Source organism: Typopeltis vanoorti, chromosome 2 (assembly GCF_054136105.1).
Source record: "Typopeltis vanoorti isolate ZY-2024b chromosome 2, IOZ_Tvanoo_1.0, whole genome shotgun sequence".
In the NCBI taxonomy this organism is placed as follows: domain Eukaryota; kingdom Metazoa; phylum Arthropoda; class Arachnida; order Uropygi; family Thelyphonidae; genus Typopeltis; species Typopeltis vanoorti.
In genome coordinates this window covers 68,843,050-68,857,346 of record NC_143550.1, presented here as the reverse complement: position 1 = coordinate 68,857,346, position 14,297 = coordinate 68,843,050, and the positions used below count along the sequence as shown (strand labels likewise).

Here is a 14,297-nt window from a genome sequence, read left to right as displayed (position 1 = left end):
AGTGACGTTTTGACCGTATCTCTCTCTCTCTCTCTCTCTCTCTCTAAGTAAATAACATAGGCACTTTCGCAGACTAGTATTTTTCGAGCCATTTTGATTTCAATAGAAATCTGAATGAGATTTAAGACGAAACGTACTTATTTGTGATTCCGATTTTCATTCATACTTTTTTGTTTGTTTGTTTCCAAGTTTTAATAACTGTTAGGCGCACATGACTCTGATATTTGTGGTATAATTCAGACACCATTTCCTCACATACCTGTTTGGGAAGAGGTGAATACACATAGATCGGTTTTTGTTCGACTAGTGAACGACCTATACTGCGGAATTTAAATAATGCAGCATCTAGAAATATTATCAAGAATATTACCCCACGATCCCAATGAAGTCAATAGGATTTCACGTTGCTGTGAACACTGAGGAAAATATTAAAGTCGTATGGTATGTGTGTGTGTGTGTGTGTGTGTGTGTGTGTGTGTGTGTGTGTGTGTGTGTGTGTGTGTGTGTGTGTGTGTGTGTGTGTGTGTGTGTGTGTGTGTGTGTGTGTGTGTGTAAATACTGCTTTCTCAAAATGAACATAAAAAAAGATACCAGTCATAAGATCATTTATATCAACTTTATCGATAGCTTGGTGTATCACTAAAAAAAATCAATTTTGGATCCATATCTAAGATATTTGATGACTGACATGATCTCTATGTAATTAGAAACTATCTTATATCTAACTTATTAAAGGTAAGTAGCTGAACAGCCTGCACGTTTATTGTCCTCACAGTCCAGTACAGAGAGAGAAGCTACCACTGCATACTGCCGGTGGGTATGCTGCTGTTGTTATGGCAACCGAAAAGATCAGAGACACGCAGCTGTGCAAAGACATGTTGGAGGCAGAAGACAGTCGATAATGGCTGTCACAACGTATTATTATCTCGTTTATGTTTTCTTGTTTTACTTTCGTGGTCATGGTCTCTGTCAAGGCTTTCGCTGCCCTGCGAAACAGAAATACAAACAGAATAGATCTAATTTGACAGATTACCTTGGATGCTTTATTATAACTTACATGAACTATAATTATGGCGTTTCTTATTCCGACTCAAATGCCAGCTTTTATAAGAAGATAAAATAAACTGAAAAATACCTTGAAAAAATATTAGCATAACAGACAAATCATAAATACAAAATTAGTGAATGGCTGAAAACAGTATGACATTCCTGACATTCGTGGAAGTGGTACTATATACATAGGTAACTCCTATTCATCCTTTTAAAGGGATAATATATCTATTATTTCTGGTGTGTCTGATTTTTTTGGAGGGAGGGAGAAAAGCATGCACTTATTTTCATTTGTGTGCTAGCTTTTGAATCCTGATTCTAATACTAAATGCTTGTGGGTGTATGCGTGCAGTTTCCACCACTGCACGCATACACTGTCAATGGAATAGCTTTTCGCTGCATAATATTGATAAGAAGTTTCATGACCATCGGCTCAACGGTTCAAAGTAATTGACAGTCCAAGGAATATAAGCTAGTTCTTATCCTGGAGGAAAGGGGGCTAAAAATGCAGCGTGAACTTTTCCAGAACCTAGTTAATTAACCAGTTGGATTCATTTAAATTATATTTTTGAACTACTCGTAAGCTGTTCACATACCTATTAGAAATTGGCTAGTTTCAAAACATTAAATGACAAAAACATTATTTTTATTAAATTTAGCCTTAGCTCAGAATGCAGTTCCATTGTCCATAAAAACTTTGCGTCTTTTTCTTTTTGTGAATTGTTTAAAATAAAAGCTATATGAAAATAATTAAAAATTATAGGTAAATATTAGGTAAATTATAGGTAAATACATAACAAAAGTTATGGTATGTAACAAAAGTCATTCAATGTATTAAGAATGTACGGAATTTATGATTAAATATTTACTTGAATTTATATCATTGCATCGAATTCAATCATGTATCAAATACGCAGGCGAACATGTGTTCATGCTGTCGTGAATGCTGTGTAATAAGTAGCTTTTTACTCTTGGACTCAGAAAAATACTTTGGATTTGTGACAAAGTATTTTATTATTGCCAATTAATTATATTTTAATATTTATAGAAATCAAAGCTTCATCTAATTATTTATTTTTGTTATACTTACTTCTGCTTCTTTCATTTATAACAAAACCATAGATAATATTGAGTTCTATGCATGCGTGTTAATTCGCTGAGTTGCAGAAAAACCAGAGTTTATTTATATATTAGGAGGATTATTTCATTTGCTTGTTATCAACTATCGTAAAAGACGTAGGGGGGGGGGAAGTTTCCGAATGCCTTTAATCCATAGTTTTCTTCGTTGCATTCGTTCGTTGTTAGTTTTATTCAAAGCATATAGTTCAACCATTTCCTCTCCTTCACTGTTCTGTTGCCATGACAATAACAGCTTGTACAACTGCTCATGTAGAGTGGGCGATTTCAGTTTACGTTCCAACAGATGGTAAATGCTTATCAAGTTAATCTTATTATCCGAGTATTTCTTTCATTTTTAGAACAAGCTGTTTATCCATTCTTTAGATCGCATACATCATATAAATAGAATGAGCAAATCTGTGCTATTTTTATTATCCATTCACTACTTTATAATAGTTCTGTAAGAGGAACGCCAGTCAAATTAATCGCCATATGTCAACGACGTCTTGTTCGTTGTGCTTGGTAAATGAGAAGGCTGCTCTTACCTCCAGGTATCAGTTCCATCACAAAGTGAATGAACTGCCAATTTATTATTTAATTGAGCAACCCACGTCACAGATTTGCCCTCGAGCATCTTATTTACTAAAAATATCTTCGTGTCTCGATTGCGACAGATAATATTACATAGTTAAAAACATTTCTATAAGGTTTATTTTTAACTCAGTGGAAAATTAAATTTTAGTCAGCAAAACAGATCTATATATGTGTATTTCTGACAAACATATGAATTTGATACCAGCAAGAAAAACATAAACAAAATAAATAATAATACAATCTATCTTAAAACCTTTTCATATGAAGAGAAAATGAGAACAAGATTCTTAATATTCTTTTCTCCCAGTCTTAGTAAACATGGTGCTTAAAGAGAGAGAGAGAGAGAGAGAGAAAGAGAGAGAGAGAGCCGCAAGACTTGAGAGAATGAAGGGAAAGATCCAAAATTTGAATTTGAAATATTGTAATTACTGTCTGTTTTTACCAGTGTGTTCATATCTGCGTTGTGGGGTGCAAAATCTTGTCATATTCGATGAAACCAGCTAATCACCTTCAGTTGTAAAACTTTATAGAGTAACCTCTGTAGGGTTTTAGATGGGATTCGAACCCAAGTCTTTGCAACTGAAAAGCAAGTGTGGCAAATGCGCTTTGGAGGCAGGATTCAAAATGTCAAAATATATGACAAAAATGTTTTACACATTTTTGTCACATCTATATAACAAAAAGGTTTAAGATTATATATTTATTATTACACGCAGTTCAAGTATAATTCTTTGGAGTTAATGTATGACTACAATGAATATTATTTTGCATATAATGTGGAAATGCATTGGTAATGTATTGATGTTTTCCAAATCTAAATTAAAATATTCTATTGAATTAGTTAATACTTTAAACATCATCATCTGTCTTCCTCAGCCATATATATGTACGCAGAAGTTCTGATATACTACTATTGGTGAAGTCCTCAATATGATTATTTTTGTTATATCCCCGACGGAGAAGTTGTCTCGAAATATACGTCCGGCAAGATTACTGAAACAAACTTATCGCTTTTAATAAAATAATAGGTGAAATTATGAATTTTCAGTCTCACTGATGTAGAAAACCCATAAAAATTTAGCGAATCACTGAATAAGTGATCCTGCTTACTGCATTTCACTTACTTATCACTGATTCAAAATGATGCTGTTTTCAGTGCAGAAAATATCGTATTCTTTTTGGCTTGTTGAATTCAAGTTTTAAATTAGTATAGAAAGGAAATCCAAGCAGGAGAACGGATATAACATATCTACACACAGCATAGCTGCTATAAACATGTCTGTGTTGAGGAAGAATGGAGGTAGACCCACCTGATGTGAGATATTTCCTTCTTCACATGCTCGTGTACATCACCGAGTTGGAATAGTCGCAATCGCGTATTCCACTCTCTACAGTAACGAAGCTCTCAAAGGAACTGTGACTTAGAACTGACAGGATTCAGTTGGTGCAGAGTTAGGCTGGATTAGGTTATTTGGAATTAAGGCTAAGTCTTATGAGGTCAAGGCTGAAGTCACAAGCAAATGAACTTAATCATAGTACGTTCGCTTTGGGAACGCTGTAATAATTAAATTATTACAATTTTTTTTTTTTTCACAGGACTCCCCCTTTTATAATAAGGTACACTGATTCACTTTTCAAATTTGAAGTATACATCCAACTGAATGCGTGTGTGTTGTTCCGATAGAATTCCACGAATGCGCTATCGTTATTTTTATTCTTTGGTTCCATGAAGAAGTGGGTGCGTTATTTAATATTATATATTAAATATTATATCGATATTTATAATTGACAGCGACATCACATTAATTTAACGAAACAATTGCCATAAATATGTACATAAATAAAAACTAATTTTTATATCAGCGGTACCAACAAAGCTGTTTAAATCAATTTATAGTTATTTCATTATGTTTGGGTGTTAGGACGACACACAAACATCAGTTTGTGTGTCCTTTAAGCAAGATCGCATTTAGCACGAAGGTCCGCAGGATATCGATCCCATCACTAAATACATATCGTACAATGGCCAAGAATGTTTTTTTCTGAAACGTTGGCACAATTATTGTCGACGTTAGGATTGAATGTCAGAGAAGATAAAAAAAATAGACATGTTTTATTGTGTTCTTATATCATTGAGCATTGGGTCACTTCGAGTGGTTATCAGTCTTGGCCATTCCGATTTGGTATTTGATATCTGTGACTGTTTCATCAGTAAAATGGCCGGAGGTAAGGTATGCAAGTAGAAGCGGTGTTGCCCGATATAAAAGAATTTATCATTAAATAAATAAATAATTCTTATATTAATAAAATAAAATTCTTTTACATTTTTGAAATAACTTAACACGGAAGTTCATGCTGCTGAGGTGATCTGAAATAGTCATCCAAAAACAGCTGCCCTAAAAAGATTAATTTGAATTCGATTATTTTCAGTCGTTGTTGTTCTTGGTCACGTTTTTTCCCTGAATTGCGTGGGCATTTTTTCCCATTTTGATCCTCCCCCTTCCACCTTTGCCATGTTCTTAAAAATGTTTACTTCATTAAACAGCGAAGTGGACCAGATCAGTAACAGTACTCAAAGTACTTGTCTATGTCAATATGGTTACTGTGAATGTAATTCGATAGAAATACAAATAGAAATAATGGTCTTCGATTTACGTATTCCATTGTCTGATACAAATGTAAAAATTACAACAAATTTGACAATCTTCAATTATTTAAAAAAAATTAAAAAAATAGAAGCTATAACATTTTACATTGCAGAACTTTGACCTTAATGTCGTTAAACACTCAATACGCACTCAATACCGTCGCCTTATTAGGACATTTCTTTACGATGATTTTCTGACATTAAGTATATTTTTTTGTAGGGTTCCAACTCCACGGTGGACATCGCACTATTAGCTGAAGCCCACGGCCTTGTTACCGACATGTTGGCCGATTCAACTCTTCCTTCGCATATTACCACCGGCCTCAGAGCACTCTCCACACTTCTTTCGCCTCCTAACCATGGACCTGTGCATCCCAGGCATCGAGTGGCTGCAGCAAGTGTCGCCCTCTCTGAATTTAACTCTAGTTCCGACACAGAAGAAATACCTTTTACCGGTGAAAGGCCATCTGCGCTACCAAAGGTAAATACAAAGTGAGAGACTTCGGACTAGGAGCAAACTAGAATCCGAATCAGTAAACTGAATAAATGCAGTATTAGAAGATAACATATTCATTAAAATAAATTAAAATAAATAAAATGCTATTAAGCTTTTGATATATATATATGGAATTAATTCAAAATAGATACCATTTTGTATCCATTTTGAATTTAAGATATAATTTGTATTTGGTTAATTTTACAGAATTCTAAAATATAAAGAAATCGTCTAGCCTTTTCATTTGCTAGGGAGAGAAAATAAAAATTTTTTGCTGGCTCTGAGTCCCCTCTCGTTAGACCTTAAGATAACTATTGCATATCATGTTCCTAATCCCAACTAGCATTATATATGCATGTAATCATATGCGCTACATGATTTTTCTGAGGTTCTTCTGGAGATAGTCCTACTTGATTGCATCAAAGCATCGATTTTAGCCGATTTCAGAAATTGGCCTAAAAAAAAAAAAAATGCGTAGAAAAAGTTTTTCTAATCTACAACTAGAATTGAATTTTCTCTTGCCAATCTGGCATCTTGGACATTATCACGAAACTATGCTTACTTATACAGAATTTGTAGAAGTAAACGAATTTTAATTTATTGTAATGAAATCTGTTTTAGGATATATTGTTTGTTCATTTTTTTTCAACATGTAATAATTTTCATTGGAGATATATTTTTTATTTTTCAATTTGCAACGATTTTATTATTGTATTAAGTATGTTAAGTAAGTATTGTATTAAGTTACGGGTCTGTAATCTGCGAAATAATTTTTTTTTCTAGGAATTTACATTCTTCATATTAATTTTTATTTACTAGAATAGGAACGTGTATATGGTGTAAACGGCGACATTACATTTTCATTTAGGAAGTTGCCAAAGGTCCTGCGAATTAATGAGAACTGTTTTGCAGTTCTGCTTTATTACACTGTTTAGAAATTTTCATTTATTTAAAAAATTAGTTAAAAAAACATTAATTAAAAATAAAATCATACATCCTTCTGCACTTTACTGTTTGGGTTTATCGTAACCAAATTCTTGGATATTTGTTGCTCAAATGATGGACATTACATTATGAAGGTGTTAAATCCATATTATTATTTCTGTAATGAAATATCCTATTTAAATATCAAGCAGTAGTATTTTTTTTAATCAAAATTAAACTCTTCGTTTTGCAATCAATATCAATGATAAAAATTAAGAACAGGCACAACACTAGCTATGTGGAATCTGTTCTACTTAAGGCAGCTGAATAGAAATTGGCTTTCGCTCTCTTTTCACTACTATCTGTCCGCTTTAGTAATTTATATTCTTTAATGCTTCATTTCTCCGATTTATATAAGATAATTTGAGGTACTGTAACGATTGTGTTACTAAAATTTAAATAAAGGAAAGAACTGGATGTCTAAAATATTCTTACATCCAGTTCTTTCTTCAATATATTCTAAACTTGTCATTAACAAGTTATGTTTTATATTCCTTGTACTATCGTAGACTGCAATTTGCATGCTGCACAGATTTATAAAAAAATCTCACATTACGTTATCATTTTCATAGCGCAAATAATTTGTCTTGGCTCAAAATTTGCCTACTTTTTAGTGCACTGAACAGCATTTAAAAAAAAAAATTCCTATGACGTACACATTGTTGGCAATATATCGCAAAGTGATTTCTTTTTCGCCTCCTCTATCACTTGATGGGGATGGTCCCCCACTTAAAGATTACAGGGGGTGTAATGCAGCCTACTTACCTTTCCTCTGTTCCATCCCCCTAAGGGCTATGGCATGTCTGTAATGTGCGTGTGTTCTCTTGCCGGTTTGTATATTATGCGAGACCACTTGAAATTCCCGGGCCAAAATTTGTGCGGCACCCATCTAAATTGGTTTGGAATATTGTCTGTATCTGAGAAACCCTCATACAGGTCCCTCACAAGGAAGGAAGGAAGGATCATGGACTGGATGCGAATTCAGGTTTTTCCAACAGAAGGGCAGATGCCGAGACTCGTCCTCGCGAATGAGTTATGGAGACTCAGACTCTAATAGTATATATTATATACTCTTATATATGCGAATAAAATCGTTCAATAATATTTTGATAAGCAACTTGAGAATTATATATTCATATACGGTATATGGCATGTTGCCAGAGAGGAATATTTGGCTTTAAAAAAAAAAATAAATAAAAAACTCACGTTTTGCTGGGAATATCACTAGATCGTAGGACGGCTTTATTTAGTGATTAAATACTAAGCTTGATAAGAAATTATATAATTATTTTAATCCTTTTTTCCTCAAGTGTAAGTAAACCAAGTTGCGCGTGGAGTATCTTGCAAGTTTACTTGCATGAAGCTGTTGACTTCACATCGATTGCCTTAGTATCCCATAATGCAAAAGTACACTTCCTTTCGAACGTGTATATTACTATGAATTATGGGAAGGGTCAGTAAAATGGCATATCACAATACGCTATTTTACTACATGTAAATGGAAAATATATGACTTCAGCACTGATTTAATTTCAGTATTTATTGGGTTGGGCTCTCACCGATGAGAAATCAATAAATCGAAACCGGTCTAGGTACTAAGCCTTTCCATAATAAATTTGTAAGCAATTTAATATACATATTTATTTGATTTGGGTTTCTATTCTTCGCCTTAATAGCAACTGATATTAGTTCACTAGGTTCCAAAATGGAAAAGTTACGCTATGTTAAACGGAAGTACGTCAAATAATGCACAAGAAACAGCTTATTAGCAATTTTAATTTTATTTATATAATTATCATTATTAAATAATGCTGATTTATGATCTGCTTCTTCGTCAACTTCGTTCCTACTCAAGTAGGATCGCTACAGCAGAATTAACCTCCTCCATTCAGTTCCGTCTAGGGCCATGTTATCCTGCAACCCGAAATCTTGGAGGTCCTCTCTCAAGCTGTCCTGTACTTCCTTGCCTGTTGACTTCATCTTCAACGCTCCCCTTCTTACATAGCTTTTAATTCGCCGCGTAACATGACAAAACCACTTCAGCCTTGATGTCCTAATCTTCAACTACTTGGGTTACCTTCATTGTCCCCTGGACAATGAAGGTAACCCAAGTATCTGATCTTAGTCAATCTTGTTATATCACTTGCAAGTCTCAGCATTCTCATTTCAGCTACGTCCGTTCTCTTCTACTATCTTTCGGTCATCTGTCAGGTCTTCCTGCTATACATCAGTGCTGGTCTTACCGATTTGTAATATAAATAATATCTAATTATTAATAAACCTAACATTCATTAAATATTAATTTTCTTATATTTATTATTATTAAAATGTAGATAAATAAAACGTATTTTACAGTAGTTATTTTTGAAAATTATTTAATGGAAAGTAGAAGCAATGAAAATATCTTTAATATGAGAAATGCAATGGGAAGGAAAGGTTCCTCAGACTGGGAGAAACTATTATATAAATACGATAGTTCCAGTTATTGTACTTCTGTTGACGGAATAGATTAAAATTTTGTGTAATAATTTCACCCAATCTTTTCTCCCATTGCATTCCTCATATTAGAAATATTTTCATTTACTAAATAACTTTATTGTCTATATTTCTTATATAAATTCTACGATGATAAATAACAAGTGATAGATACTTGCTCCTATGCAGAATACGTAGCACGATATTACTCAATTTTTTAACAGAAAACTGTCAGAACTGTAGAAAATTATCATATGGTTGAATTATGTTCTGTATTACGTTCTATGGTTATATTATGTTCTATGGAATGAATCTTATGAGAATAGGTTGAAGATTTGTGGGTTGCAGAAATTGATTGATAGGCGGAAAAGGGGTGATATGATTGAGACATTCAAATTACTGAAGGGTTTCTATAAGATTAATTCAGAGGATATTTTTGAGAACAGGACTGGTGGTGGGAGGAGGACTAGGGGCCATCCATGGAAACTAGGCAAGAGTGTGGTTAGCAAGGGTGTTAGAGCTAAGTTTTTTACTTGGAGAGTGGTAAATGAGTGGAATAAGCTGCCAGAGTCTGTTGTGGGTGCTACAACCGTGAATGAGTTCAAGGCGAAGTATGATAGATACTGTGTGAATGTCGAATAGTTGTTCTTGACATGGTGTTACGACCTCCCTCGATGAGTCTGTCGACTCCTTGGAGTTGCCCGTAATAATAATAATAATAATAATAATAATAATAATAATAATAATAATAATAATAATAATAATTACAATTTCATGTTTTAAAAAATATATATTGAGTTTGCTTCTTTTTTTTTTTTGTCAGCGTTTACGGCGAAATTTGCCCCCTAGTCTTCTACGCCGCATGTCTACAAATACTTGGACCACAACTACTTCGGCAACTGGGATGCCAACTTTGGAACCTGAGCCTTCGAGGAAACGAAGTACTAGTTTTAGATCTCTAGACCCTTCGCAATTTCCCCTTTCACCTGGGGCTGGAGGTCCCAGCAATGTAAGAAATGGCAAGAGGTTTTCTCCTTCGACTTCACCAAGGTATGGTACATAATAAGAAATAATGGGTAAAATCTAATTGATTTAAAGTTTTTAATTTTAAATTGGAAAGAATATAAATATCATTTACATTAATACAACTTTAATAAATAATCATTTATGTTACATAAAGCTATTGTTAAATTGCTATGTTGTAGTTCAACATGATTGTAGAAGAAGATTATTTAATCGTTAAAGAGGAAACTTCGCTACTCTCTCTCTCTCTCTCTCTGTCTCAAAAGCAAAAGGATGAGAGACTCGCCGGTGGTGACTCTCTCATCCCTTTGCTTTTGCTTCAAGTGACAGATCAAGTGATTTATCACTTGAGGCAAAAGCAAAGGAAGGGAGACTCACCTGAGGTGACATAGGAGAGTAAAAGTTAGTATACTTTCTATCCATCCCTCTAAAAGAAATAATATATTACTTCTTTTAAGTATTTCATGGAATGTTATGTATGATGTTTAAATAATTCAGCTAGAACCATTAAGAAATTTATATGGCTAATGGAAATAATAATTTTATTGATTTTTTTCCACTTAGGAATTCATTGAAACAATTTGCTCACTGCGTTATGGCAGTGGCTAGTCACTTTTTAACATATCATTTATATATATTAATTTGCCCACTATATCTCCCGATCTCCTTCCTTCAACTTTATTGGTACTTCTCCAGAAATAGGAAATATCATGAATGTGAAATATATATGAAGAAGGTTCTAAGTCAATACGAGGCAATAATTTCTCGTTGCCTGTTTGCTGCAGAGTGATTTTATTGCGGTCCTTTTATCGCAGTTATACATCAATGAGGAGTCATTTGTGCATAGCTATTTTATTCTTAAAAATGTCTCTATTATGATCTCTCAAATTTTCTTAAGCATCCTTCCAGAGTTTGTAATATAGTCATCGGTTTATCGTCCCAAGAGCAATAATGGTAATACTTCTGAAAATAGAAATTACAACAATTTAGACGCCGAACAAATATATATATATATATATATATATATATATATATATATATATATATATATATATATATATATATATATATATATATATATATATATATATATATGCATAATAGATCACTGAAGAGATCTGAACAACGGAAATCACATTTAAAACTCAATGGACTTTATTTTTGGTTGAAGAGACAAAATGAATATGTGGTATTTTTGCTTGAAGTATCCAGGTTATTACAAAGCGTGTAGGGGGGAGTTGCTTTCTTTAAATTAAATATATTTTTCAATAATTTATTGCTATAGGAATCAAACTGGTAGGAAAATGTGCCTTTTTCATAAAAGTCTAGTGCTAAATGAAATGTTTGCATTAATTCCTTATTTAGCTGGTGACACATGAGGGGAGAGGAATAATTTACATGATCGAATATTCTCTTCTTTTTTTAAACAAAAGACCATCTTGAATTATCTAAACTCGTGAATATTGCTAAAATAAATGCATTAAAATTTTACTATAATTTCTGTTGGATACAGGTCATGATGATACTTTACTATTTGAGTAGTTTGATAAACCCTCTTAAATGCAAGATAAATGATTTTAAATTATTATTTTATATTTTTTAGTTTCGAGTAGTAATTCGTTTAGATGGAGTCAGCGTATGAAAAATCAAATCCTGTTAATTTTCCTTCCTGCATGCATGCCTTAATACTACTTTTTATGTGATTGAACAAAATCTGGGATGAGAGTGAAGTCTGTTGTTAATGATAACTGAATAATACTGCCAGTCTAACGAAAGCCGGACATTGCCCTCGGAGAAAGCAAAGAAAGAGACGAAGAAATTTACGTAAAAGTCCTTGTCTAGTGAAAACCAGGAAACAAAACTATTCAGTGTTTATTTTCCTGTGAATCCTGGATGCATAGATCGGCTGATAGATGAACTGCTAATTTTAGACTAAATGACGATCATCAGACAAAAAAAAAAAAAAATTGAGGAATAAGAAGATTAAACTTAGTTCTAAAGAAAGACAACTATTATTTAAACGAGCATGTCCTGTTGAAATAATAATATAGCCTTATACCGTATCACATTACCGCATATAAAAGGTTGCTTTGCTGTTTATAAATTGAGAAATTAATCGTATAAGCAATTCCTTTTTTTTTTTTTATTTGAACATGTCACAATTTATAAGAAATTTTCTTATTTTGTTCTTTTATAAATCTTCAGCATAAATGAAAAACCTTTGTTTTGTTTTTTTGTTGTTGTTGCAGACGTGAGCTGCTAACATCCCCAGTATCCGCATATCCCGGAAAAGTGCGATCCTTTTCTACAACTGCCATCCCTTCACCCACTGCCCATCCTCGAAGTGAGAAACGCGAACGGCAAACGGTGTGTAGCCTTCATCCTTTAACGCCTGCCGACGTAGAGGTGCTGAATACAGTTCATGACAATGCAAAACGTTCTGAAGACGAAACACCAAAGGAAAATCGCGATGATGCTGGAGAAGGTGATACCGAAAACACCGAAGACGAATCGCGTGAAGGAGATATTTCTCAGCCTTTACCTCCTTTGCCGTTGTTCCGAAAGGTCAATATCACTTCAGATTATGAAAGCAGCAATGAATCTCCAAGTGGGAGTGATAATAATGACGCATTAATGGTTGGGGACGATATTAGTAGTGTTCATTCTCGCCACCGTAAGCCCAAACATGTCGGTGTGCAAACTGGAACTCTAAATGGAGATGGTTACAATCTGTGTAGTTTGTGTGGTTCATGTACCAGGCTAGGAAGTATTACTACAGTTACTACAGACGAGATTTGCAGAACTCCAGAAGATGACAGCCAGTCAAAGGAAATTGTTACTCAACAAGAAAATCAGGTAATATACAAATCTATCTGATAAGGAAATTTTCATTGTGATTGTACCTGGATACTATTACAATGCAAAATATTACATTTATTGTACAGGGTACGAGGACACTGATCAAGGGTCCATTCACAATGTAATTGTGAATGGACCCTTGATCAGTGTCCTCGTACTGAGAATATGTTATTATTACCTATAGTATAATTATAAATAACGTAAGAAATAGGTGTTTAATATTAGAATTAAAACAACAAACAAGATTACAATTGTTAATTCTAATTAAATACAGTTACCTTCTTATCCTATTAAATATACTTTATTTGCTTTAACGTTTTACCAAATCCTTCATATCTATTGTCTTTTCTTTTTCTTTCTTTCCCCCTTTTTTCCGAATAAGCATAATTATCGATGAGCATAATACATCCACTTCTAATGATATCGGATGAACTGCGTTCATCCGATATCATTAGCAAAACTTCTTATCTGTCTTTCTATTTTTTCAGGCATCATACATTTTCTCAAAGTCTCACTTCGGACATGGTTCCAACCAATATATTGCAACCAGTTATATGTATACTTTCTTTACTTTACATTACTTTAGCACTTCTTCACTTGATATATTCTCACTCATTGGTTTCTGGCTTTATCCATGCTTGCTTTTTTTGTGCATATCTTTTCTAAAAGTTCATCTCCACCACAGGGTTCATATTTCGGATTTATATGATACTAAATGCTTCTTGAAATAATATCAAAATTCATTTTCTTCTTACGTACATGTTCCTATCCGATAATACATTACTGCAGCTACTTTGCGTGTTCTGTGGTCTTTTACTTTCTTCATAAATGTACCAGGTTCATATATAACTGACCCTGAAATCGTGAACATGTTCTGTTTTTCTACTGTTTCTCTATCCACATGCAGATCTTCTTTGCTATTTTCTCCTATTCCCTATTTATTTCGTCTTCTCAAAGTTGAGTTTTCATCCCCATTTCTAATATTCTTTATCTTACTCATTATAAATTACATGTTTTCTACGTTATGTAATTATCACTTCGTCATCTGAG

At 33.4% G+C, this 14,297-nt stretch overlaps 1 protein-coding gene across 1 annotated transcript in view; it reads left to right on the top strand.

The window, feature by feature from the left end:
* The first annotated feature begins 4,871 nt into the window (after nt 1-4,871).
* Nucleotides 4,872-14,297, top strand: part of LOC150109140 (cGMP-inhibited 3',5'-cyclic phosphodiesterase 3A-like) — a 218,130-nt gene continuing 208,704 nt past the window's right edge. Inside the window, exons 1-4 of the mRNA XM_090401631.1 lie at nt 4,872-4,994; nt 5,631-5,891; nt 10,189-10,415; nt 12,638-13,244. Coding sequence (XP_090257757.1) covers nt 4,872-4,994; nt 5,631-5,891; nt 10,189-10,415; nt 12,638-13,244 — 1,218 coding nt within the window. The remainder of the gene's footprint in view (nt 4,995-5,630; nt 5,892-10,188; nt 10,416-12,637; nt 13,245-14,297) is intronic.